We start from the raw sequence: 24,531 nt of genomic DNA, 5'->3' as shown, positions 1-24,531 counted from the left end.
TGTCTCTCTCTTCCTCCCTGTCTCTCTCTCCCTCCCTGTCTCTCTCTCCCTCCCTGTCTCTCTCTCCCTCCCTGTCTCTCTATCTCCCTCCCTGCCTCTCTCTCTTTGTCTCTCCCCGCCTCTCTTCCCACACATATCTCTCTCCCTCTCCCTGTTTCTCTCTCTCTCTCTCTTTCTCTCTGCCCCTTGGATCAGGGGACAACCATTCAGCCTCTTGGGCTTGTACCACCGCTCAGTTGGATTGTGACTGACCTGATCTTCCCTCTGCTTACCTGGCTTAGGCCCATATCCCTCTATCCCCACCAGAGACCATTGATCTCAGCCTGTTGGCTCTTATTGAGGCCCAGCATCCACAACCCTGTGGGGGAGGTGGTTCCAGATTTCCAACTAACCTTTTGTGGAAAAGTGCTCCCTCCAGAATGCTCCCTCCCTGTTCTGGATCACTGTTCGGATCCCAGCCCTCCACACAACTCGAGAACTAGTCTCTTGATATCGTCCCACTCAAATCCATCAATGATTTAAATGCCTCGATTCGATCAGCAGTCACCCTTCTAAACTGGGGGCAGTGCAGAGGTCGTGTATTCCCAGGGAGCAGGTGTGAGCGGCCTGACGCACGAGCGCTCTCTGACACGCTTGCACGCACAGGCACTTCGACTTAGCTGCGCACAGGCGCTCTCACCCGAGCGCACCCACGCTGACAGGCAGGCGAGGTGTGACACGCTCACACAAGCCTCGGCGTGGACCCTGGCAGGTGCGCCCACTCCGAGACGCTCGCAGGCTGGCGCAGTCCCGACACGCTCGCACGCGTTGCCAGCACGCACTCAAAGCGCGCGCAGCCCGGTGTGCTTGTGCGCGCACTCCGGCACACCGGCCAGCTCGCGACACGTGGCACGGTCTGGGACGCGCTCTCTCCTGCGCTCCAACGCGCGCACACATCCACCACCCCACTCTTAACGCAAAATACCCACCGGCCTGTGCGTACGCCCGAGCGTGTGCTGCACGCTTGCGCTCACGCTGACTCAGACTTGCACGCCTACAGACCTGCCCGCGCGTTTTCTAACACATGCTGGCACGCCCGCTCTGCGCTTGCTGACGTGCTTGCGCACACCCTCCCCCCCACCCCTGCTCTGCGCGGGCTGATAGGCCCATGCGTGCACTCTTAACGCTGGCACTCCCAGACACACTCGTACGCACACCTGCCTCGCCCACGCCGACAGGCCGGTGCACACGCACACCCTCACGCTCGCACACGTGCGCTGGAGAGACTGGCTGCCTGCAAGGAAAGCTGAAACCTCACCTCTCGAGCAGAGCTGCCCAAGCTGGTGATTCAGTCTTGATGTGGTGCGAGGTGGGGTAACAGAGAAAAGGAAATAGTTTGTCATTCCCTCCAGGCTGAGCCTGAACACCACACGCTGTGTGCCACGTCTCCTGAATCTCAGCTGAACAGCTCAGAGATGAGTCATTTTCTGACCATGTAACCTGCTCTCTTCTCTCAATCCCCCACCTGACAGGCTGGCCACCAGCAAGCTGCTGCGGGGGGTCCTTCAGAAACCACAGGACCTTGTGGAGATATTTACTTCAGTAAGCTCTTCTCCCACGGGGAGTATCGAGGGGCCAGGAGATTTGGCCAGCGCAGGCCGTTCTGGCGATCAGACCCCCCCACTCGGAGTAACTGTGTTCAGCTCCGGGTCCCAGGCCTCCAGAAGGATATACTGGCCTTGGAGAGTGAGGGGTGGGGGGGTGGTGGGGGGGGGGGGGGGGGGGGGGGGGGGGGGGGGGGGGGGGGGGAGGTCGTAGGGGTCACTGAGAGACTAATTGCGCAGATGGGAGTAACTGTCTTCAGTTCCAGGTCCCGCACCTCAGGAAGGAAATATTTGCCTCGCAGGAGGTGACTGAGAGACTAATTAGGCAGATGGGAGTAACTGTGTTCAGTTCTGGGCCCCACACCTCAGGAAGGATGTATTGGCCTTGGAGAGTGAGGGGGGTTGGGGTCACTGCGAGACTAATTGCGCAGATGGGAGTAACTGTGTTCAGTTCCAGGTCCCGCACCTCAGGAAGGATATATTAGCCTTTGCGTGGTTGGGGGGGATGCAGTGCAGATTCATTAGTACAATCCCAGGGCTGAATGGGTTAAATTACGAGGACAGGTCACAAAAACTGGCCTTGTATTCCCTCATTCACAACCTGTAACCTCATGGCCCGGCATATTCCCCACTCTAGCATTGCCTTCAAGCCAGAGGATCAACCCTGGTTCAATGAATAGTGCAGGAGGGCATGTCAGGAGCAGCACCAGGTATACCTAAAAACACAGGATTACTTGTGTGCCAAATAGCATAAGCAGCACGTGATAGACAGAGCTAAGTGATCACACAATCAACAGATCAGATCTAAGCTCTGCAGTCCTGTCACATCCAGTCATGAATGGTGGTGGATAATTAAACAACTCACTGGAGGAGGAGGCTCCACAAATATCCCCATCCTCAATGATGGGGGAGCCCAGCACATCAGTGCAAAAGGCAAGGCTGAAGCATTTGCTGCAATCTTCAGCCAGAAGTGCCGAATGGATGATCCATCTCACCCTCCTCCGGAGGTCCCCAGCATCACAGACGCCAGTCTCCAGCCAATTCCATTCACTCCACATGAAACAGCTGAAAGCGCTGGATACTGTAAAGGCTGTGGGCCCTGACAATATTCCAGCAATAGTACTGAAGACTTGTGCTCCAGAACTTGCCATGCCCCTAGCCAAGCTGTTCCAGTACAGCTACAACACTGGCATCTACCCGGCTATGTGGAAAATTGCCCAGGTATGTCCTGTACACAAAAAGCAGGACAAATCCAACCCGGCCAGTTACCGCCCCATCAGTCTACTCTCCATCATCAGTAAAGTGATGGAATATATATTATCAAGTGGCACTCAGGCAGCATTAACCAGCTCCTAAGTTCCCCGATTGGATTTATTTATCTTACATTGATGGCCCCCTATTTTTGGTCTCCCACCGCTCCCCCCACAAGTGGAAAAACCTTCTCTCATCCGACCCTATCGAAACCCCCTTCGTCATTTTCAAGCCCTCACTCAGTTCACCCTCTCAGCCTTTTCTAGAGAAAAGACAGCACGGCGCTCCCTCAGCATTGACCCTCCGACAGCGCGGCACTCCCTCAGCACTGACCCTCCGACAGTGCGGCGCTCCCTCAGCACTGACCCTCCTACAGTGCGGCACTCCCTCAGCACTGACCCTCCCACAGTGCGGCGCTCCCTCAGCGTTGACCCTCCGACAGCGCGGCACTCCCTCAGCGCTGACCCTCTGACAGTGCAGCACTCCCTCAGCACTGACCCTCCCACAGTGCGGCACTCCCTCAGCACTGACCCTCCGACAGTGCGGCTCTCCCTCAGCGCTGACCCTCCGACAGTGCGGCGCTCCCTCAGCACTGACCCTCCGACAGTGCGGCGCTCCCTCAGCACTGACCCTCCGACAGCGCGGCGCTCCCTCAGCACTGACCCTCCGACAGTGCGGCGCTCCCTCAGCGCTGACACTCCCACAGTGCGGCGCTCCCTCAGCACTGACCCTCTGACAGTGCGGCGCTCCCTCAGCGCTGACCCTCCGACAGCGCGGCGCTCCCTCAGCACTGACCCTCCGACAGTGCGGCGCTCCCTCAGCACTGACCCTCCGACAGTGCGGCGCTCCCTCAGCACTGACCCTCCGACAGTGCGGCGCTCCCTCAGTGCTGACCCTCCGACAGTGCGGTGCTCCCTCAGCGCTGACCCCGGACGCTCTGGAGGACGCTCTTTCCTCGAGGAAAGAGCCCCAGCCTGCCTGGCCTTGTCTGACTTGCCGAGCCCCTCGGTTTGGGCTTGGGCCTCCGTTGTCTATACCACGTCCCCAGTGTCTCGAAGGCCTTTTGAACTGTCAGTAACCCACAGGAGCGCGACCCAGTGGGTAGCATCGGGGGGGATTGGAGATGCGGTAGGGTCAGAGTTGGCGGGGAGGGGATTGGCCTGTCATGTGAGCCTTCGCCGCCGGCACTTCTGACCTTGCTGACCTTGCTGTCTTATGCCTTGATGCAGCTGCTGTGAAGATTGCCAGCAATGGGTTCCAGGGGTGATGTTCGGGGCACAGAAGAGGCGATTCAAGTTCTACTGCGCAGAATGCAGAGGTAAGTATTCTGAGCGCGTGGCACATTCACCCACCCCCCACGCCCACCACCACCACGCACCCCGTCACCCCCTCCGCAACCCCCCCCACCCCGTTTCTGGCTCCGGACTCGGCCCTGACTGGGTTGCGTTCTGGAGCTCACACATCCCTCCCGCCCTGCGCGCACCCCAAACCCCACCCCCCCTCCACCCCCACACACAACAGGGGAACCAGGCAGAGCTCTCTCCGCCTTCCAGGTTTTTTTTTCCTACAATACTCTTTTAGGGTGGGGGGGGCGGTGGGTATTAGTGAAACACCCTTTCCACGCCCACCTTGTCTCTCGAGACTGTTCAGGGTCTTGTGCACATCAATCAAATCTCCCCCTCGCTCTTCTAAACTCCAGTGGGAACAAGCCCAGTCTGTCCAACCCTTTCTTCATCAGACAACCCGCTCATTCCAGGTCTCAATCTAGTAAACCTCCTCCGAACCGCCTCCAACCCATTTACACCCTTCCTTAAATAAGGAGACCAGAACTGCCCTCAGTAGTCGAGGTGCGGTCTCACCACTGCCCCTGTACAACTGAAGCTTAACATCCTTACTTTTATATTCAATCCCTCTCGTAATGAAGGATAACATTCTATTATTCTTCCTAATTACTTGCCGTCCTGCGTACTAACTTTTTGTGACTCATGCAATAGGACACCCAGATCCCTCTGCACCTCGGAATTCTGCAGTCGCTCTCTGTTTAAGTCATACTCTTCCTTTCTTTATTCTTCCTGCTAAAGTAACCCGTGTTATACTCCATCTGCCAGATTTTTTGCCCACTCACTCAACATATCGAATCCACCTGCAAGCTCCTTATGGCCTCTTCACAACATACTTTCCTACCTATCTTTGTAACATCTGCAAATCTAGCTACCATGCCTTCGCTCCCCTCACCTAAGTCATTGATGTAAACAGTAAAAAGTTGAGGCCCCAGCACAGACCCCACTCGTCACATCCTGCTAATCAGAAAAAGACCCATTTATGCCTACTCTGCTTTCTGCCAGCCAGCCAGCCAATCTTCTATCCAGGCTGATACGTTACCCCCTACACCATGAGCTTTTATTTTCAGCTATACCCATTGATGTGGCACCTTATCAAATGCCTTCAGATAGATCAGCACTGACCCTCGGCCAGTGCGGCGCTCCCTCAGCACTGACCCTCGGACAGTGCGGCGCTCCCTCAGCACTGACCCTCGGACAGTGCGGCGCTCCCTCAGCACTGACCCTCCGACAGTGCGGCGCTCCCTCAGCAGTGACCCTCGGACAGTGCGGCGCTCCCTCAGCACTGACCCTCGGACAGTGCGGCGCTCCCTCAGCACTGACCCTCGGACAGTGCGGCGCTCCCTCAGCGCTGACCCTCGGAAAGTGCGGCGCTCCCTCAGCGCTGACCCTCCGACAGTGCGGCGCTCCCTCAGCACTGACCCTCTGACAGTGCGGCTCTCCCTCAGCACTGACCCTCTGACAGTGCGGCACTCCCTCAGTACTGACCCTCCGACAGTGCGGCGCTCCCTCAGCGCTGACCCTCCGACAGTGCGGCGCTCCCTCAGCACTGACCCTCCCACAGTGCGGCTCTCCCTCAGTACTGACCCTCCCACAGTGCGGCGCTCCCTCAGTACTGACCCTCCAACAGTGCGGCACTCCCTCAGTACTGACCCTCCCACAGTGCGGCGCTCCCCCAGCACTGACCCTTCGACGGTGCGGCGCTCCCCCAGCACTGACCCTCCGACAGTGCGGCACTCCCTCAGCGCTGATCCTCCGACAGTGCGGCGCTCCCCCAGCACTGACCCTCCGACAGTGCGGCACTCCCTCAGCGCTGATCCTCCGACAGTGCGGCGCTCCCCCAGCACTGACCCTCCGACAGTGCGGAGCTCCCTCAGCACTGATCCTCCGACAGTGCGGCGCCCCCTCAGCACTGACCCTCCCACAGTGCGGAGCTCCCTCAGTCCTGCTACTGAGGGTGGGGTTGTGGGTGGGATAGTAGACCTGGAGGACGGGGATTGAGCCCCTGGGGTGAGGCCTCGAACTTCAGACTTCCCAACAATGATGGGGAGGATGAGACCCGCAAAGCCACAGCTGGGACGATGGTCAGGCACCCTGAGGGACATGGCCGTCCCCTACCTGGGGCATGGCATGGGTGTCGGTGCCACAAGACCCTGTCGGTCAAGGGACTGAACGGGGGTCGGGGGAGCGACGCTTGTTGGGCCACACCCGGTAAAGGCGAACGAGGCTGACCTTTCACCGTGAAGTGTGGTGGTTTCATCCTGGGCCCGTACAGGGCCAGACAGAGCGAGGAGGCTTCAAGCTGTTGCCCTGCGGCCCTCATGAGCTGCAAGTCCCAGTTGGCTTGACTGCGAACGTCAAGTCTCCAGTCAGACGGCGCGTAGCTGAATCGGTAGATCGTGGCCTGTCTCTCTGTGTCACTTATATTTACCTCTCTCTTTTCTCACCCTTCTGTTCTCCACGCACCCCCCCCCCCCGCCAACTCCCCCATCCCTTCCCCCTCCACCACCAGCGAGGCGCCGGGAGCTCGGGAGGAAGCTGAACTACTACAAGGTGAGACCACGGGTTGCGCCTCGGACTCTTGTGGCGGGGAAGATGGGGGGAGGGTGAAGGCGGGTGCCCAGAGTCTTGACTTAAACCTGGATAATGCACCACCCCCCCCCCCGCCCCCGCCAATCCGCAGCCCCCTTCCTTTCCCAGTTTTCTTGCTCTCCCCACTATAGTGGGCTCGATTTGCCGGGGTATGGGATGCAGAGGGATCTCAGAGTGCCGGATGGGTGGGGCCTCTGGGGTGGCAGGGGTGTGTTGGGGGGGGGCGCTGTTGACCTGCTCTCCTGCCAACCATCTCTTCTGAAGGGTGTGCTACCCTCTCCTCAGCAGACCCCTGCTCTCCAACCCCTCCCCACTCCACCCACGGGCAGCCCATGTCCAAATGCAGCAAGACCTGGACAATATCCAGGCTTGGGGCTGACACGTGGTAAGTAACATTCACCCCACACAAGTACCAGGCAATGACCATCTCCAACAAGAGAGAATCTAACCATCGCCCCTTGATGTTCAATGGCATTACCATCACTGAATCCCCCACTGTCAACATCCTGGGGGTTACCATTGACCAGAAACTGAACTGGACCCAGCCAGATAAATATTGTGGTTACAAGAGCAGGTCAGAGGCTGGGAATCCTGCGGAGAGTTACTCACCTCCTGACTCCCCAAAACCTGTCCCCCATCTACAAGGCACAAGTCAGGAGTGTGATGGGATACTCCCCACTTGCCTGGATGAGTGCAGCTCCCACAACACTCAAGAAGCTCGACACCGTCCAGGACAAAGCAGCCCCGCTCGATCGGCACCCCATCCACAAACATTCACTCTCTCCACCACCGACGCACAGGGGCAGCAGTGTGTGTACCATCTATAAGATGCACTGCAGCAACTCGCCAAGGCTCCTTCGACAGCGCCGCCCAAACCCACCACCTCTACCACCTAGAAGGACAAGGGCAGCAGACACATGGGGAACCCCACCACCTGCAAGTTCCCCCTCCGAGCCACTCACCATCCCGACTTGGAAATATATCGGCCGTTCCTTCACTGTGGCTGGGTCCAAATCCTGGAACTCCCTCCCTAACAGCACGGTGGGTGTACCTACACCACACGGACAAAATCCTGGAACTCCCTCCCTAACAGCACGGTGGGTGTACCTACACCACACGGGACAAAATCCTGGAACTCCCTCCCTAACAGCACGGGGGGTTTACCTACACCACACGGGACAAAATCCTGGAACTCCCTCCCTAACAGCACGGTGGGTGTACCTACACCACACGGGGACAAAATCCTGGAACTCCCTCCCTAACAGCACGGTGAGTGTACCTACACCACACGGGGACTGCAGCGGCTCAAGAAGGCGGCTCACCATCACCTTCTCAAGGGGGCAATTAGGGACGGGCAATAAATGCTGGGCCCGGCCAGTGACCCCCACGTCCCAATAAAGAATAAAAGAAACCGGAGGCAGGCGAATGGGGGAGGGGGAAACTGACCCCTCCCTACAAAAGTGGAGCACCAACGAGCTATTTGGATGCAGTGGGCATCGTGGCTGGACCTGACCTCCCGCCGCCTCCCCTCCCACCCCCTCCCCCACTGCGAAGGGGAGCGGGGGGGCGGCTGGAGCTGATGCCTGATGGCGGGGACCGAGATAGGGAACTCTTTGGCTCCGTTCTCGCTGCTGAAGTTGGGACGGAGCTGGAGCTGGTGGGTTTGCAGGGATGCCATTGGGGTGCCGAATGGTGAGGGGGAAAAATGGTGGTTTTGGGGAGGGGGTGATCGGTGGTGGGGGTTCAGCCTCCGGTGGTGGTGGGGGGGTTGGGGCTGCAAGTCCGTCGAGGGCAGAGGGTCAGAGGGAGGCCTCAGGTGTACCTGCAGGGGGCTGAGCCCTGACTTGGCATTCACTGTCGTTCTTTTTTACCCCGCTCGCTGCCCCTACTCCCCCCCCCCCCCCTCCCCCACAGCGGTTCGGCTGCGGAGAGTGCGAAGGATGCGTGTTGGTCGGGGACTGCGGCGTTTGCCGGGGTTGCCTGGTCAGAAACTCAGAGCCCACAAAGAACTGGAAGTGCGTCAAGAGGCGGTGCCAAAAGCTGGTGAGAGGCGCGGATCGCCACGCGACCCCCACTCCCCTCCTCCCACCCCCCCTCCAGCCCTCACCCCAACACCGCCCCCCCCCCCCGCAACTCAAAACTGACCATCCCCAATCGCCCTCCCTTCGTAACTCTGGACAGCACTCGCCCCTCCCACCCTCCTCACACACCCCCGCCATCACTCCCCTACCACAGCAGCACCCTCCCCGTCACCCCTCGCGTGAACACACCGCGCAGGCGACACCGGCAGGGCAGCGATGGGTTGCTTGCCTCCCCACTTCTGCTGCCGCTGCTTCCCCAACACCATCCCCCAGCGCACCACCCCCCCCCCCACCCCCAACACCGTGGGGTCAGGGAGCGTGCTCGCAAATTGTGACCTCACCTCGCCCATGCTCTCTGTCCCGCCATCTATTGCCCCTCGATCGACGCGCCGTCGAACCGCTTCAGTCTCCGGCAAAGGCCGGGAGCGGAGAGGCAGGGGCAAAGAAATGCCCTGAGTGTTGCCACCCATGCCCGCCCCCTGGACGGGAATGGTAACTGTAAATGCACAACCAGGGGGTGCGTGTGGGCGGCGCGGGCTGGCCAGCTCCGACACAGTCTATGTGTCCACTCCTGCCTCCCCACCCCATCAGTAGTGCAGGGAGCGCCACGTTGTGGGAGGGTCAGTGCTGAGGGAGCGCCGCACTGTCGGAGGGTCAGTGCTGAGGGAGCGCCGCACTGTCGGAGGGTCAGTGCTGAGGGAGCGCCGCACTGTCCGAGGGTCAGTGCTGAGGGAGCGCCGCACTATCGGAGGGTCAGTGCTGAGGGAGCGCCGCACTGTGGGAGGGTCAGTGCTGAGGGAGTGCCGCACTGTGGGAGGGTCAGCGCTGAGGGAGCGCCGCATTGTTGGAGGGTCAGTGCTGAGGGAGCACCGCACTGTGGGAGGGTCAGTGCTGAGGGAGCGCCGCACTGTTGGAGGGTCAGTGCTGAGGGAGCGCCGCACTGTCGGAGGGTCAGTGCTGAGGGAGCGCGCGCTGTCGAAGGGTCAGTGCTGAGGGAGCGCCGCGCTGTTGGAGGGTCAGCGCTGATGGAGCGCCGCACTGCCGGAGGGTCAGTGCTCAGGGAGCGCCGCGCTGTCGAAGGGTCAGTGCTGAGGGAGCGCCGCGCTGTTGGAGGGTCAGCGCTGAGGGAGCGCCGCACTGTGGGAGGGTCAGCGGTGAGGGAACGCCAAACTGTTGGAGGGTCAGCGCTGAGGGAGCGCCGCACTGTGGGAGGGTCAGCGGTGAGGGAACGCCAAACTGTGGGAGGGTCAGTGCTGAGGGAGCGCCGCACTGTCGGAGGGTCAGTGCTGAGGGAGCGCCGCACTGTCGGAGGGTCAGTGCTGAGGGAGCGCCGCATTGTCGGAGGGTCAGTGCTGAGGGAGCGCCGCACTGTGGGAGGGTCAGTGCTGAGGGAGTGCCGCACTGTCAGAGGGTCAGTGCTGAGGGAGCGCCGCACTGTGGGAGGGTCAGTGCTGAGGGAGCCCGGCGTTGTCGGAGGGTCAGCGCTGAGGGAGCGCCGCACTGTCGGAGGGTCAGTGCTGAGGGAGCGCCGCACTGTCGGAGGGTCAGTGCTGAGGGAGCGCCGCACTGTCGGAGGGTCAGCGCTGAGGGAGCGCCGCACTGTCGGAGGGTCAGTGCTGAGGGAGCGCCGCACTGTCGGAGGGTCAGCGCTGAGGAAGCCCTGCTCTAAGTGAGAGATTAAATCTGATGCTACCCACCACCATCGTCCATGTCAGGTGAATGTGATATTTCGCAGGGCCCTAACTGGACAAGGAGCAGAGGGGATGTTCTTCCCGGTTTCTTGAGGCCAATAGTTATTCCCCTAACTACAGCACTCAAAAACCAATAACCTGGGTCATTATCATGTTGCTGATGTGGGATCTTGCTGTGCCTGAATTGGCACCATCTGTCCACCATCATAAGCTAACTACACCTCAAATAAAAGTCTTTCCTTTGGTCTGAAGTGAATAACAATGTCCCGATAGCATGAAAAGCATTGGAGGAATGCAAGATCAGTCTCTCCCCGCGCCTCTCTCTCCCCGCGCCTCTCTCTCCCCGCGCCTCTCTCTCCCCGCGCCTCTCTCTCCCCGCGTCTCCCTCTCCCCGCGTCTCCCTCTCCCCGCGTCTCCCTCTCCCCGCGTCTCCCTCTCCCCGCGTCTCCCTCTCCCCGCGTCTCCCTCTCCCCGCGCCTCTCCCTCCCCGCACCTCTCTCTCCCTCCCCGCGCCTCTCTCTCCCTCCCCGCGCCTCTCTCTCCCTCCCCGCGCCTCTCTCTCCCTCCCCGCGCCTCCCCCTCCCTCCCCGCGCCTCCCCCTCCCTCCCCGCGCCTCCCCCTCCCTCCCCGCGCCTACCTCTCCCTCCCCGCATCTCCCCCTCCCTCCCCACGCCTCCCCCTCCCTCCCCGCGCCTCCCCCTCCCTCCCCACGCCTACCTCTCCCTCCCCGTGCCTCTCTCTCCCTCCCCGCATCTCGCTCCCCCCCGTCGCTCCCACTTTCACTTCCTCTCACTCTCCCCAGTCTGTCTCTCTGTTCCACCTTCCCTCGATCTCCCAGTCTCCCAATCCGTCTCCCTCTCCCTGCCTCCTATGCTGCTCCTGTCTCTCCAACCAACCGGCCCTTTCCTGCCTCTTCACCCGCTCACACTCTTGTTTTCTCTTTCTATTTGTATCTCTCTCTCCCTCTCCTTCCCTCTCTCTCTCTCTCTCCGTCTCTCTCCCTGGCTCGCTCTCTCTCTCCCTCTCTCTCTCTCTCTCTCCCTCTCTCTCTCCCTCTCCCTCTCTCTCTCTCTTTCCCTCTCTCTCCCTGGCTCGCTCTCTCTCTCCCTCTCTCTCTCTCTCTCTCTCTCTCTCTCCCTGGCTCGCTCTCTCTCTCCCTCTCTCGCTCTCTCTCTCTCCCTGGCTCGCTCTCTCTCTTTCCCTGGCTCGCTCTCTCTCTTTCCCTGGCTCGCTCTCTCTCTCTCCCTGGCTCGCTCTCTCTCTCTCCCTGGCTCGCTCTCTCTCTCTCCCTGGCTCGTTCTCTCTCTCTCCCTGGCTCGTTCTCTCTCTCTCCCTGGCTCGCTCTCTCCCTGGCTCTCTCTCTCTCTCTCTCCCTGGCTCTCTCTCTCCCTGGCTCTCTCTCTCTCTCTCTCCCTGGCTCGCTCTCTCTGTCCCTGCCTTGCGCTTTCTCCCTTCCTCGCTCTCTGCCTCTCTCACTCTGTCTTCTCTCTCCCTCTCTCCCCCTGTCTCTGGCACTTTCTCTCCCCTTCTCTCTCTCCCTCACCCTGTCTCTCTCTCTCTCTTTGTCTGTCTCTCTCTTTCTCTCTCTCTCTGTCGCTCTCTCTCTCTGTCTTTCTCTCTCTGTCTTTCTCTCTCTGTCTTTCTCTCTCTGTCTTTCTCTCTCTCTCTCTGTCTGTCTCTCTGTCTCTCTCTCTCTCGCTCTCTGTCTCTCTCTCTCTCTGTCTCACTCTCTCTGTCTCTCTCTCTCTCTCTCGCTCTCTGTCTCTCTCTCTCTGTCTCACTCTCTCTGTCACTCTCTCTCGCTCTCTCTCGCTCTCTCTTGCTCTCTCTCGCTCTCTCTGTCTCTCTCGCTCTCTGTCTGTCTCTGTCTCTCTGTCTCTCTCTCTGTCTCTCTCGCTCTCTGTCTCTCTCGCTCTGTCTTTCTCTGTCACTCTCTCTTGCTCTCTCTCGCACTCTGTCTCTCTCGCTCTGTCTCTCTCTCTCTGTCACTCTCTCTCGCTCTCTCTGTCTTTCTCGCTCTCTGTCTCTCTCTCTCTCTCTCTGTCACTCTTTCTCTCTCTCTCTCTTTCTGTCTGTCTCCCCCTCTCATGGATTTGCACAGCAGCTGAATGATTGATGCTTCTTCCTGCTGTTTCTTGTCTCTCTCTCCGTGCAGAAGGAGATAAAGGCAGAGAGCAGCTGCAGGAACACGACGGGGAAACCAAAGGTCAGTGTTTGCTTCTGTTGCTGTCGTGGGTGTGTCGGGATCTGAACTGGGAGGTGGGTGGTAGGGGAGCTGAGCAGACAGCTCTCTGGGAGGTCCCTGCCCCAGTTATCATCCCAACTGGGGAACACGTCCGAGCCTCTCTGTGACATGTGACTTTGAAGATTCCCATTGGGAACATGTCCGTGCTCCTGTGTGACTTGTGACTTTGACTCCCCTTCAGTCTGACTGGTGTCCCTGCCCTGAGGCCCCGATACAGGGACATGGTCCAATGTCCAGCATTCCCCTCTTGCAGCACATGGTCACTTTGGGCTGCCCCATCATGACCCATGTTTCCCATTACCCTTCAATTCATCTCGCCCACAATCCCTAAACCCACAGGTTGTTGCCTCGAACCCCTTCTCCAAAGATTCGAGCCACCACTGCAACCTCGATTCACTCCCTCCATGGTGCCAGTGCTGAGGGAGCGTCGCACTGTCGGAGGGTCAGCGCTGAGGGAGCGCCGCACTGTGGGAGGGTCAGTACTGAGGAAGCATCGCACTGTCGGAGGGTCAGCGCTGAGGGAGAGCCGCACTGTCGGAGGGTCAGTGCTGAGGGAGCGCCGCACTGTGGGAGGGTCAGTGCTGAGGGAGCACCGCACTGTGGGAGGGTCAGCGCTGAGGGAGCGCCGCACTGTCAGAGGGTCAGTGCTGAGGGAGCGTCGCGCTGTCGGAGGGTCAGCGTTGAGGGAGCGCCGCACTGTGGGAGGGTCAGCGCTGAGGGAGCGCCGCGCTGTCGGAGGGTCAGCGCTGAGGGAGTGCCGCACTGTCGGAGGGTCAGCGCTGAGGGAGAGACACACTGTCGGAGGGTCAGCGCTGAGGGAGCGCCGCACTGTCGGAGGGTCAGCGCTGAGGGAGAGCCGCACTGTCGGAGGGTCAGCGCTGAGGGAGCGCCGCACTGTCGGAGGGTCAGCGCTGAGGGAGCGCCGCGCTGTCGGAGGGTCAGCGCTGAGGGAGCGTCGCACTATCGGAGGGTCAGCGCTGAGGGAGAGCCGCACTGTGGGAGGGTCACTGCTGAGGGAGCGCCGCACTGTGGGAGGGTCAGTGCTGAGGGAGAGCCGCACTGTCAGAGGGTCAGTACTGGTACCCCGGCCTTGCCCATGCCATAATCCTGGGCCTGGCAGTGAGCTCCTTGGCCTTTGGGGACTGTCACAAGGTGGGGTTGGGTTTGTGATCCGTACGCATCCGAGCAGGTTTGACATGAATGTCAAGATAGGAAACACAGTGGATGGGACCCCACACCTCAGCCGCCCGGAATTTTGGGAAGGGAGGGTGGCAGTGGAGGAGGAGTCTCCACAAATATCCCCATCCTCAATGATGGGGGAGCCCAGCACATCAGTGCAAAAGATAAGGCTGAAGCATTTGCTGCAATCTTCAGTCAGAAGTGCCGAGTGGATGATCCATCTCACCCTCCTCCGGAGGTCCCCAGCATCACAGATGCCAGTCTCCAGCCAATTCCATTCACTCCACGTGAAACAGCTGAAAGCGCTGGATACTGTAAAGGCTGTGGGCCCTGACAATATTCCAGCAATAGTACTGAAGACTTGTGCTCCAGAACTTGCCATGCCCCTAGCCAAGCTGTTCCAGTACAGCTACAACACTGGCATCTACCCGGCTATGTGGAAAATTGCCCAGGTATGTCCTGTACACAAAAAGCAGGACAAATCCAACCCGGCCAATTAGCGCCCCATCAGTCTACTCTCCATCATCAGTAAAGTGATGGAAGGGAGTCATCAACAGTGCTTTCGAGCGGCACTTGCTTAGCAATAACCTGCTCACTGATGCCCAGTTTGGGTTCCGCCAGGGCCACTCAGCTCCTGACCTCACTACAGCCTTGGTTCAAACATGGACAAAGAGCTGAGCTCCCGAGGTGAGGTGAGAGTGACTGCCCTTGACATCGAGGCAGCATTTGACCGAGTGTGGCATCAAGGAGCCCCAGCAAAACTGGAGTCAATGGGAATCAGGGGGGAAACTCTCCGCTGGTTGGAGTCATACCGAGCACAAAGGAAGATGGTTGTGGTTGTTGGGGGGTCAGTCACCTCAGCTCCAGGACATCACTGCAGGAGTTCCTCAGGGTAGTGTCCTCGGCTCAACCATCTTCAGCTGCTTCATCAATGACCTTCCTTCCATCATAAGGTCAGAAGTGGGGATGTTCGCTGATGGTTGTACAATGTCCAGCACCATTCGCGACTCCTCAGATACTGAAGCAGTCCATGTCCAAATGCAGCAAGACCTGGACAATATCCAGGCTTGGGGCTGACAAGTGGCAAGTAACATTCACCCCACACAGGTACCAGGCAATGACCATCTCCAACAAGACAGAATCTAACCATCGCCCCTTGATGTTCAATGGCATCACCATCACTGAATCCCCCACTATCAACATCCTGGGGGTTACCATTGACCAGAAACTGAACTGGACCCAGCCATATAAATACTGTGGCTACAAGAGCAGGTCAGAGGCTGGGAATCCTGCGGAGAGTAACTCACCTCCTGACTCCCCACAGCCTGTCCACCATCTACAAGGCACAAGTCAGGAGTGTGATGGGATACTCTCCACTTGCCTGGATGAGTGCAGCTCCCACAACACTCAAGAAGCTCGACACCGTCCAGGACAAAGCAGCCCCGCTTGATCGGCACCCCATCCACAAACATTCACTCCCTCCACCACCGATGCACAGGGGCAGCAGTGTGTGTACCATCTACAAGATGCACTGCAGCAACTCGCCAAGGCTCCTTCGACAGCGCTGCCCAAACCCACCACCTCTACCACCTAGACGGACAAGGGCAGCAGACACATGGGGAACACCACCACCTGCAAGTTCCCCTCCGAGCCCCTCACCATCCTGACTTGGGAATATATCGGCCGTTCCTTCACTGTCGCTGGGTCAAAATCCTGGAACTCCCTCCCTAACAGCATGGTGGGTGTACCTACACCACACGGACTGCAGTGGCTCAAGAAGGCAGCTCACCCCCACCTTCTCAAGGGGCAATTAGGGATGGGCAATAAATGCTGCGCTCGGCCAGCGAAACCCACATCCCCGTGAATGAATTCTTAAAAAATGCATGTGTGTGTGTGTGTGTGTGTGTGTGTGTGTGTGTGCGTGTATATGTTTGTGTGTGTGTATGTGCGTGACGATGCGTGTGTGTGTGTGTGTGTGTGTGTGTGTGTGTGTGTGACGATGCGTGTGTGTGTGTGTTTGTGCGTTTGCACACACAAGAATCTACCATGCTCTCCGCTGAAGAGCCTTTTTTCATCTCCCCCTTTCTCCCCACAGAGGAAGATAAAAACGCAGCCGATAATTAAGGCAGAGGTTGTTGCAGAGGAGAAGCCCGTGGTAAGTGTTGGCGCGACGCTGCTCAGATCCCAGAAGCGGCCGCCAATCTCGGTCAGTGCGGTTCCCCTACTCGCGGAGCAGAGAGAGTCCTGTCCTCTCTCCCGGACTCTGTACCCTGTGTCTCACTGGCCAAAAGGCAGTTCTAGATGTGAGAAGGAAGCACCACATCTCTCTGGAAGGCCCTGCCCCCATTATTATCTCAACTGGGGGACTCCTTGAGCCCTTGCATGACATGTGAGTTCCAATGTTGGCTAGGACATCCCCTCCACTTCAGTCTGACTGGTGTCTCTGGGTGTGTCCTGCCCTGAAGCCTCAATGCAGAGACGTTGTCCAATGTCCAGCATTCCCCTCTTGCAGCACGTGGTCACTTTGGGGCCCTTGGTCTGGCTGCCCTATCATGACCCATAGTTCCCACAATGGTTCAATCCCTAAATCAGCAGGTCATTGGCTTGGACCCCCCTCTCCAAAGATTCAGACCCTCACCCCACCCCGCCAGTGCAACCCCGATACACTGCCCCCATGATGCCAGTGCTGAGGGAGTGCCGCACTGTTGGAGGGTCAGTGCTGAGGGAGCGCCGCACTGTCGGAGGGTCCGCAGTGAGAGTTGTGGAGGGCTGGGGGGGCGGGGTTGTCCTCCCCAGTGTCTTGGAGTCAATATTCATCCCTCAGCTAAGAAATGGTAATTTCAGTCATTTATCACATTGGCTGTTTGTGGAATCTTGCTATGCACGTGTAGGCGGCTGTATTTTCTTGCTTTACAGCAGTGTCCATGCTGAGCGAATAAAGCACCTCCTTCAGCTGTGAGGCACTTTGGGGCCTGTCCTGAGGTGGTGACGGGGCTGGAGAAATGTTAGTCCTTTCCATTTTACTATGGAGTGTAGCTGCTGTGTGTTGTTGCTGTTGTGAGAATATTAATTTTTAATTCTCTTTCCCATGTAGAAGAAGGTGAAGTCACCATTTCAAGAGCTAAAGAAAGCAATGGTGAGTACAGCAGAGCTGATAGATGTGAAAATGCGAGAGCAGGGGGGTGTCCAGCCCAGTGCCAAGTGTCAGTCCAGCACCGGTTCCCTCCCCTCCCTCCCCTCTCACTTTGAACCCCACCACTCCAGAGATCTGTGCCTCAGCATGCAGTCCCCCTGTCCCAGTACTGAGGGAGCGCCGCACTGTCGGAGGGTCAGCGCTGAGGGAGCACCGCACTGTGGGAGGGTCAGTGCTGAGGGAGCGCCGCGCTGAGGGAGTGCCGCACTGTCGGAGGGTCAGTGCTGAGGGAGAGCCGCACTGTCGGAGGGTCAGTGCTGTGGGAGAGCCGCACTGTCGGAGGGTCAGTGCTGAGGGAGCGCCACGCTGTCGGAAGGTCAGTGCTGAGGGAGCGCTGCATTGTGGGAGGGTCAGTGCTGAGGGAGTGCCGCACTGTGGGAGGGTAAGTGCTGAGGGAGCGCCGCACTGTCGGAGGGTCAGCGCTGAGGGAGCGCCGCACTGTCGGAGGGTCAGCGCTGAGGGAGCGCCGCACTGTCGGAGGGTCAGCGCTGAGGGAGCGCCGCACTGTCGGAGGGTCAGCGCTGAGGGAGCGCCGCACTGTCGGAGGGTCAGCACTGAGGGAGTGCCGCACTGTCGGAGGGTCAGTGCTGAGGGAGCACAGCACAGTCTGAGGGTCAGCGCTGAGGGAGCGCTGCACTGTTGGAGGGTTGGTGCTGAGGGAGCGCCGCACTGTCGGAGGGTCAGCGCTGACGGAGCGCCGCAATGTCGGAGGGTCAGTGCTGAGGGAGCCCTGCACTGTCCGAGGGTGACTGCTGAGGGAGCCCTGCACCGTCCGAGGGTCACTGCTGAGGGAGACCTGCACTGTCGGAGGGTCAGTGCTGAGGGAGCGCCGCACTGTCGGAGGGTCAGCGCTGAGGGAGCGCTGCACTGTCGGAGGGTCAGCGCTGAGGGAGCGCTGCACTGTTGGAGGGTCGGTGCTGAGGGAGCGCCGCACTGTCGGAGGGTCAGCGCTGAGGGAGCGCCGCAATGTCGGAGGGTCAGTGCTGAGGGAGCCCTGCACTGTCCGAGGGTCACTGCTGAGGGAGCCCTGCACTGTCCGAGGGTCACTGCTGAGGGAGACCTGCACTGTCCGAGGGTCAGTGCTGAGGGAGCGCCGCACTGTCGGAGGGTCAGCGCTGAGGGAGCGCTGCACTGTCGGAGGGTCAGCGCTGAGGGAGCGCTGCACTGTTGGAGGGTCAGCGCTGAGGGAGTGCCGCACTGTCGGTGATGCTGGAACAATGCAGTCCCTGTTGAGAAGAATGTTTTGGCTGTCCCGGCCCTGTCAGGAGAGTAGAAGCTGGAGTTAGTCATGTTGGCACAAAGAGGCCATTCAGCCCATCATGCCTGTGCTGGCTCTTTCCAAGGGCACTCCATTCGTCCACACATTCCCTCCGCCCCACCCGCTGCTCTTTCTCCCCCATGGCCCTGCAAATTTTCCCCCTTCAAGTATTTGTCCAACTCCCCCCTTTTCGAGGGTGAACCTGCTTCCCCCGACCTTTCGGGCAGCGCCTTCCAGATCACAACAACTCACCGCGTCCAAAACAAATTAAATTCTCCTCCTCTCCCATTATCTTTGGTGATTGATTGGGGTATCCCAGCGCACGGTTGCTGAATATTCTTGGCTGGGTCGTGATTTAGAACCTCTTTGACTGTGCTTGGAGGCCCCATTGCAATCGGAAGGGTGGACCATTTTTACATTCGTTCCTGGGTTGTGGGCATTTCCTGCTCATCCCTAATTGACCAACCACACTGCTGTGGGTCTGGAGTCACACGTAGGCCAGAAGAGTGAGGACGGCAGGTGAGTGAACCGGATGTGGGTTTTTTACCACAGTCGGCAACATCAGACTTGTCTCTGCAGAATTTTAATGAATTCAGATTTCACCACCTGCCGTGGTGAGATTCGAACCCCAGTCCTCAGGGCGTGACCCTGGGTCTTGGGATTACTAGTCCAGTGCAATACCACTCCGCCACCGCTGTCCCATTCGTTTACCAACCTCCCCGGGAGTGGCTTGTTCTGCAGAAGGTGTGCCACTGGCTTTGAGATTAATAGGCTTTGTTGGAACAGTATGCAGGGAGCTTTACTCTGTATCTAACCCCGTGCTGTACCTGTCCTGGGAGTGTTTGATGGGAACAGTGTAGAGGAAGCTTTACTCTGTATCTAACCCCGTGCTGTACCTGTCCTGGGAGTGTTTGATGGGGACAATGTAGAGGGAGCTTTACTCTGTATCTAACCCCATGCTGTACCTGTCCTGGGAGTGTTTGATCGGGACGGTGTAGAGGAAGCTTTACTCTGTATCTAACCCCGTGTTGTACCTGTCCTGATGGTTTCATTTGCACCCCGTGAGGGGGAGAAATGTTGGAATAGTTTAACCAATTGGTCGTTTTGGAGTTTGGGACAACGTCTGGCCGAAATTCTGATTTTTTTTTTTTGCACATTTTTATTCTCCAGAAGAAAGTCAAGTCCGAGAGTCAAGTTGTGGAGAAGAAGCCTCCGGTAAGGGAAGCCTTACACTCAACCGGGGCGGGGGGGGGTCCAGTTTCAAACTCCGGAAGGTGTTGGGCCTGCAGTTGATCCCACTTTTGCCTTGGGCTGGGTGGAGCTGTCGGCGGTGAGTGGGCCCATTGGCCTGGAATGGAGCCTGGAGTCTGGAGCCTGGCAGTAGAAAGGCCCAGCCCATGCCCAGGGCTCGGGGCGGTGGTCGTGGGCGGCCCCTGGACTTGCCCAGGCCCCTGTCCGCCTGGGGCCTGGAAACAGTCACCACGTCCCAGGTGCCGAATCCGCCTGGGCCTGGCAGTGAGTCCCTCGACCTCTTGTCCCTCCTCGGGGACTGTCGCTAGCTGTGGGGAGTGGGTGGGGGGGGTGATGGGGGTGTGGTGCTTGTGATCCGTACATCTCCGAGCAGGTTTGATGCACGTGTCAAGAAAGGACCCATCAGGGACTAGACGCTGGATTTCACTCACCCAGGAGTTAGGGGTCGGCGGGGAAGGGTCAATGCCAGTCAGGGCCCTCATCCATAGATTCCCCCTCACCCCACCGGAGAGCACACTTGTGGATGTTGGGCTTTGGCTCCGGGTGTGAAGCCTCACACAGTCGAATTGCCCACAAGTCACGCTTGGCTGGTGTATTGATGTGGGGCGAGCGTGCGTGACGGTGTGTGTGTGTGTGTGTGTGTGTTTACACACACAAGCATCTACCACGCTCTCCGCTAAACAGCCTCTTTCCATCTCCCCCTTTCTCCCCACAGAGGAAGATAAAAACGCAGCCGATAATCAAGGCAGAGGTTGTTGCAGAGGAGAAGCCCGTGGTAAGTGTTGGCGCGGCGCTGCTTAGATCCCAGAAGCGGCCGCCAATCCCGGTCGGTGCGGTTCCCCTACTCGCGGAGCAGAGAGAGTCCTGTCCGCTCTCCCGGACTCCGTACCCCCTGCGTCTCACTGGACAAAAGGCAGCTCTGGAAATGGGAGATTTCCTCCCCGACAGGGGACGTCAGTGAAGCAGGTGGGATTTTACCACAATCGATGAGAGTTTCACGGTCCCTAGTGTGGGGCCTGGCCTCACAACCACAACCACAACGACAATCTCGCCACTCACCCATCCCTGAGTTGGAAATATATCGGCCGTTCCTTCACTGTCGCTGGGTCAGAATCCTGGAACTCCCCCTGGATGCGGTGTTGGAGAGGAAGGGATGGGGGTTGGGGGGAGAGACCGCAACTGGAGTCGAGACGTTCAGTGTTAAGACGGTCACTAATAAATCCAGTCCGGCTGGGGGGGGGGGTGGGGGAGCAATTCAGGAGAAACGTCTTCCCCCCACCCCCCTAAGAGAAGGGGAGCGGAATGTGGGAGCGGTCCAGGCACACAGCGTCGATGTGTTTAAGTGGTTGGGGGGGGGTGGTGGGGGGGCGGCAGGGTGAGAGAGAAGTTAGAGGAGTACATGAGGGAGAAGGTGATAGAAAAGCAATGCTAACAGGCTGAGATGGTGTGACCATCAAGACCATAGGACATAGGAGCAGAAATTCAGCCATTCGGCCCATTGAGTCAGCTCCCCCAATCAACCATGGCTGATAAGTTTGTCAACCCCATTCTCCCGCCTTCACCCCGTAACCTTTGACCCCCCTTACCCATCAAGAACCTATGTATCTCGCTCTTAAGTACACCCAATGTGGGAGGAGACTTGAGCAATAACAGCACAGCTTGGCTGGCTGAATGGCCTGTTCCTGCGCTGCAAATCCTAATGTATCGAGGGAAGCTAAAGGATGTATATATTTCTCCCCCCCGCCCTCCCCCACAGCAGAAGCCCTGCCCTCCAGTCGAGGAAGAGGAAGTACAGGAGCCTCCAATCCAGTTGGTACGTGGTGACGCGGGACGCTTTAGGCTGTTTCTCTCCCTGGTCGGGGTTTGCGCGCGACTCACGGAGGGTCACAGGGGAGCGGGGGGATGTTTGGTGCCTCTTCCCTCCCCACCCCGCCCACTCCCCATCCACCAACACCCCCCCCACTTTACCCACAGCAAAATGTACCATCACCCATCGATGTGCCCCCCCAACCCCCCCAGCTCATCGGGTCTAGGGTGCATGATGTGCACCACCTCCCCGCACCACCCCCCCCCCCACCTCGCCACCTTTCCTAGAATTATGCAGCACAGGTAGAGGCCATTCGTCCCATCGTGCCTATGCTGGCCCCTTTGACAGAGCGGTCCAATTCGTCCCAAGAGCTCTCCCCCTGCTCTTCCCCCACCCCACCCCCCACCCCTGCAAAATCAGTGCAAATTTTCCCCCTCCAAGTATTTATCCAACTCCTCTCCCCTCCCGCCACCCACCCCCACTCTCCGAGGGTGAATCTGCTTCCCCCCCACCGCCCTTTCGGGCAGCGCCTTCCAGATCTCAACAACTCACCACGTCCAAAATAAATAAAATTCTCCTCATCTCCCCTTCCCCCCCACTCCCTCCCGCCGATTCTCTTCAATCTGTGTCTCGCCCCCACCCTCCCACCCCCGCCCCCCCCCGGCTCCTCTGGTTACTGACCCTCCTGCCACTGGAAACAGTTTCTCCTCATTCACTCGATCGAGACCCCATTCCCCCCGCCCCCCACATCGTGATTTCGAACCCCCCCGCCCCCCCCCACCCCAGCTCGATTCAATCCCCCCCTTTAACCTTCTCCACCCCGAGGAGAACAATCCCGGACATTCTCCGCGCCACCGAGGTCAGCCCACTCTCCGAGACCCCTTGGGTCACTCCGTGGACCGCGGAGAGGGAGGGGGGTTTGTTGGTGGGTGGCCGGAGCGGGTTGTCGGGTGGGGGTTGGGGGTTGGGGTGCTGGGGTGGGGAGGTGGTGGGTGGTGGGGGGGAAGGGGGCGGTGGGACTACTTCTTCGAAACGCTAAGTACCACGTGTCGGAGGTGGGTGGGTGAGGGGGGTGTGGGCGGGCGCCAACGCGGGGTAGGTGGGAGGGCGAGGCCAGCGAGCAGGTAAGACCGGACGGCCTCCTGCATGGTGTCAACGCGCGGAACGCTTTGCCGGCCCCGCGCCGGTTCGCTCTGCGGCTCCTGGCTGTGGCTGTCCAATGTCCAGTCTGGCGCTGGGTCGGGCCCCTGTGCAGAGTTCCCCTCCGCTCCCCGCTCACAGCCTCCGCACCCGCCCGAGCGACGCTCCCCCCTTTTGGGCTGGGCCGCCTCGCTCGTGAAACCCTCCGCCCCTCATGCCTGGGGCCCCCCCCTCCCGGTCCAACCTCGCGCCACCACCTCAACCCCCTCCACCACCACCCCCACCCCCACCCCCCCCCGCCACCCCCCCCACCAATCCACGCCTTTCACTCCACCGCACCCCACAAGTCCAAACCAGCCCTCGCACCCTCCCAAGGTCGCACTCTCACCACCCCCACCCCCCCCAAATCCTCTGTCACCAAAACCATCGACCTCTGTCACCAAAGGCCATTCAGCCCCTCCACTCTGTGCCAGTGTTCCTGCCCCCACTCCACACTCAGCCTCGTCCCAACACCACCGCCCCCCCCAACTCCATCCCCCGTATCCTTCTATCCCTCCCTCCCCTCGTGTGTTTATCCAGCTCCTTAAACACATCGACACGATTCACCTCCACCCCCCCTCCCTGTGGGAGCGAGTTCCACCTTCTCCCCGCTCTCTGGGTAAAGACCTTTCTCCTGAATTCCATCCCCCAACCTCGGTCGGATTTATTAGAGACTGTTTTATATCGATGACCACCGCCCCCCCCCCCCCCGCCACCGCTGCTCTAGTTCTGGTCTCTTCCCCTCCCCCACACAGACCCCATTCCCCGCCCCCCCCCCCCCCTCCAACGCAGCCAAAAAGTGGGAAGGTGGTCTCTATGTCGACCCTGTCGAAATCCCCATCGTGTTCGCGAATTAGGCTGGGCCTCGGCCTTCTCTTTTCCAGAGAAATGTCCCTTTGCCAGGGACTCTCAGCCCCATTCGTAAGGGGGTGTGGGGGGAGGGGGTGAAAATGTTCCCCCCTTAATCTCCCTGCTACCCGCTTGTCTCTGCTCTTGCCATGTTCAGTCGGCCTGCCCCAGACACCATTGGTGCCGCCCCCATGCACGACAACAACCCCCCACCCCCCGCCCTGGGCTCCACTCGGGCTGGCTGGGGTGTGGGGGGGCAGGTGCTCAGTCTCATACCCTTTGGGAATGGCCTTGGGTCCCAAGCCTGGAGGAGGGATTCTGCCATCCTAACCAGCACTGGGACTGAGAGGAGAGCTGCCTCCGGGGGGAGTTGTGCCCAGAGCCCTGGTGGCTCCATGAGAGGGAGCGCCGCCTTGACTATCCCCTGTCACGTCCTTCTGCAACCTTACAGCCGAAGGTCATACCAATCAGGAGCAGGAGGAGACGTCTCGAGCCCACTACCCCTCCCCCACCCCCGCCCTCAGCCCCACTTTCTTGCCCCATCACCCTCGACCCCCTCCCCCCTCGTCGATCAGAAATCTGTCTCACTCGGCCTTGAATATATTCAGTGACCTTGGGGGGTGGGGGGGTGCAGAATTCCACAGACTGATCACCCTCTGAGAGAAGAAATTCCTCCTCATCTCCGTCTTCAATGGGAGACCCCTCATTCTGAAACTGTGCCCCCTCCCCCCCACCCTCGTTCTAGATTCCCCCCCCACGAGGGGGGGGTGAAACATCCCCTCAGCATCCACCCTGTCAAACCCCCTCCCCTCAGAATCTGACATGTTTCAATAAGATCACCTCTCATTCTTCTAAACTCCAAAGGGGTAGAGGCCCCAACCTGCTCAACCTTTCCCCATCAGGCAAACCCCCTTCGTCCCAGGAATCAGCCGAGTGAACCTTCTCTGAACGGCTTCCAATGCGAGTCTGTCCCTCCTTAAGTAAGGAGACCAGAACTGTCCACAGTGCCCCAGGAACGGCCTCACCAACGCC

General features: G+C 59.3%; 1 protein-coding gene across 1 annotated transcript in view; it reads left to right on the top strand.

Annotated features, from left to right (window-relative positions):
- LOC121274276 overlaps positions 1 to 24,531 on the top strand; it is a 217,184-nt gene that overhangs the window by 163,298 nt on the left and 29,355 nt on the right. Inside the window, exons 7-15 of the mRNA XM_041181501.1 lie at positions 4,064 to 4,152; positions 6,687 to 6,727; positions 8,681 to 8,809; positions 12,694 to 12,744; positions 16,058 to 16,117; positions 17,057 to 17,098; positions 19,584 to 19,628; positions 20,380 to 20,439; positions 21,421 to 21,477. Of these exons, the coding sequence (XP_041037435.1) occupies positions 4,064 to 4,152; positions 6,687 to 6,727; positions 8,681 to 8,809; positions 12,694 to 12,744; positions 16,058 to 16,117; positions 17,057 to 17,098; positions 19,584 to 19,628; positions 20,380 to 20,439; positions 21,421 to 21,477 (574 nt within the window). The remainder of the gene's footprint in view (positions 1 to 4,063; positions 4,153 to 6,686; positions 6,728 to 8,680; positions 8,810 to 12,693; positions 12,745 to 16,057; positions 16,118 to 17,056; positions 17,099 to 19,583; positions 19,629 to 20,379; positions 20,440 to 21,420; positions 21,478 to 24,531) is intronic.

Source organism: Carcharodon carcharias (genome assembly GCF_017639515.1).
Source record: "Carcharodon carcharias isolate sCarCar2 chromosome 35 unlocalized genomic scaffold, sCarCar2.pri SUPER_35_unloc_8, whole genome shotgun sequence".
Classification (NCBI taxonomy): domain Eukaryota; kingdom Metazoa; phylum Chordata; class Chondrichthyes; order Lamniformes; family Lamnidae; genus Carcharodon; species Carcharodon carcharias.
This window is presented reverse-complemented; position numbering and strand designations above follow the sequence as displayed.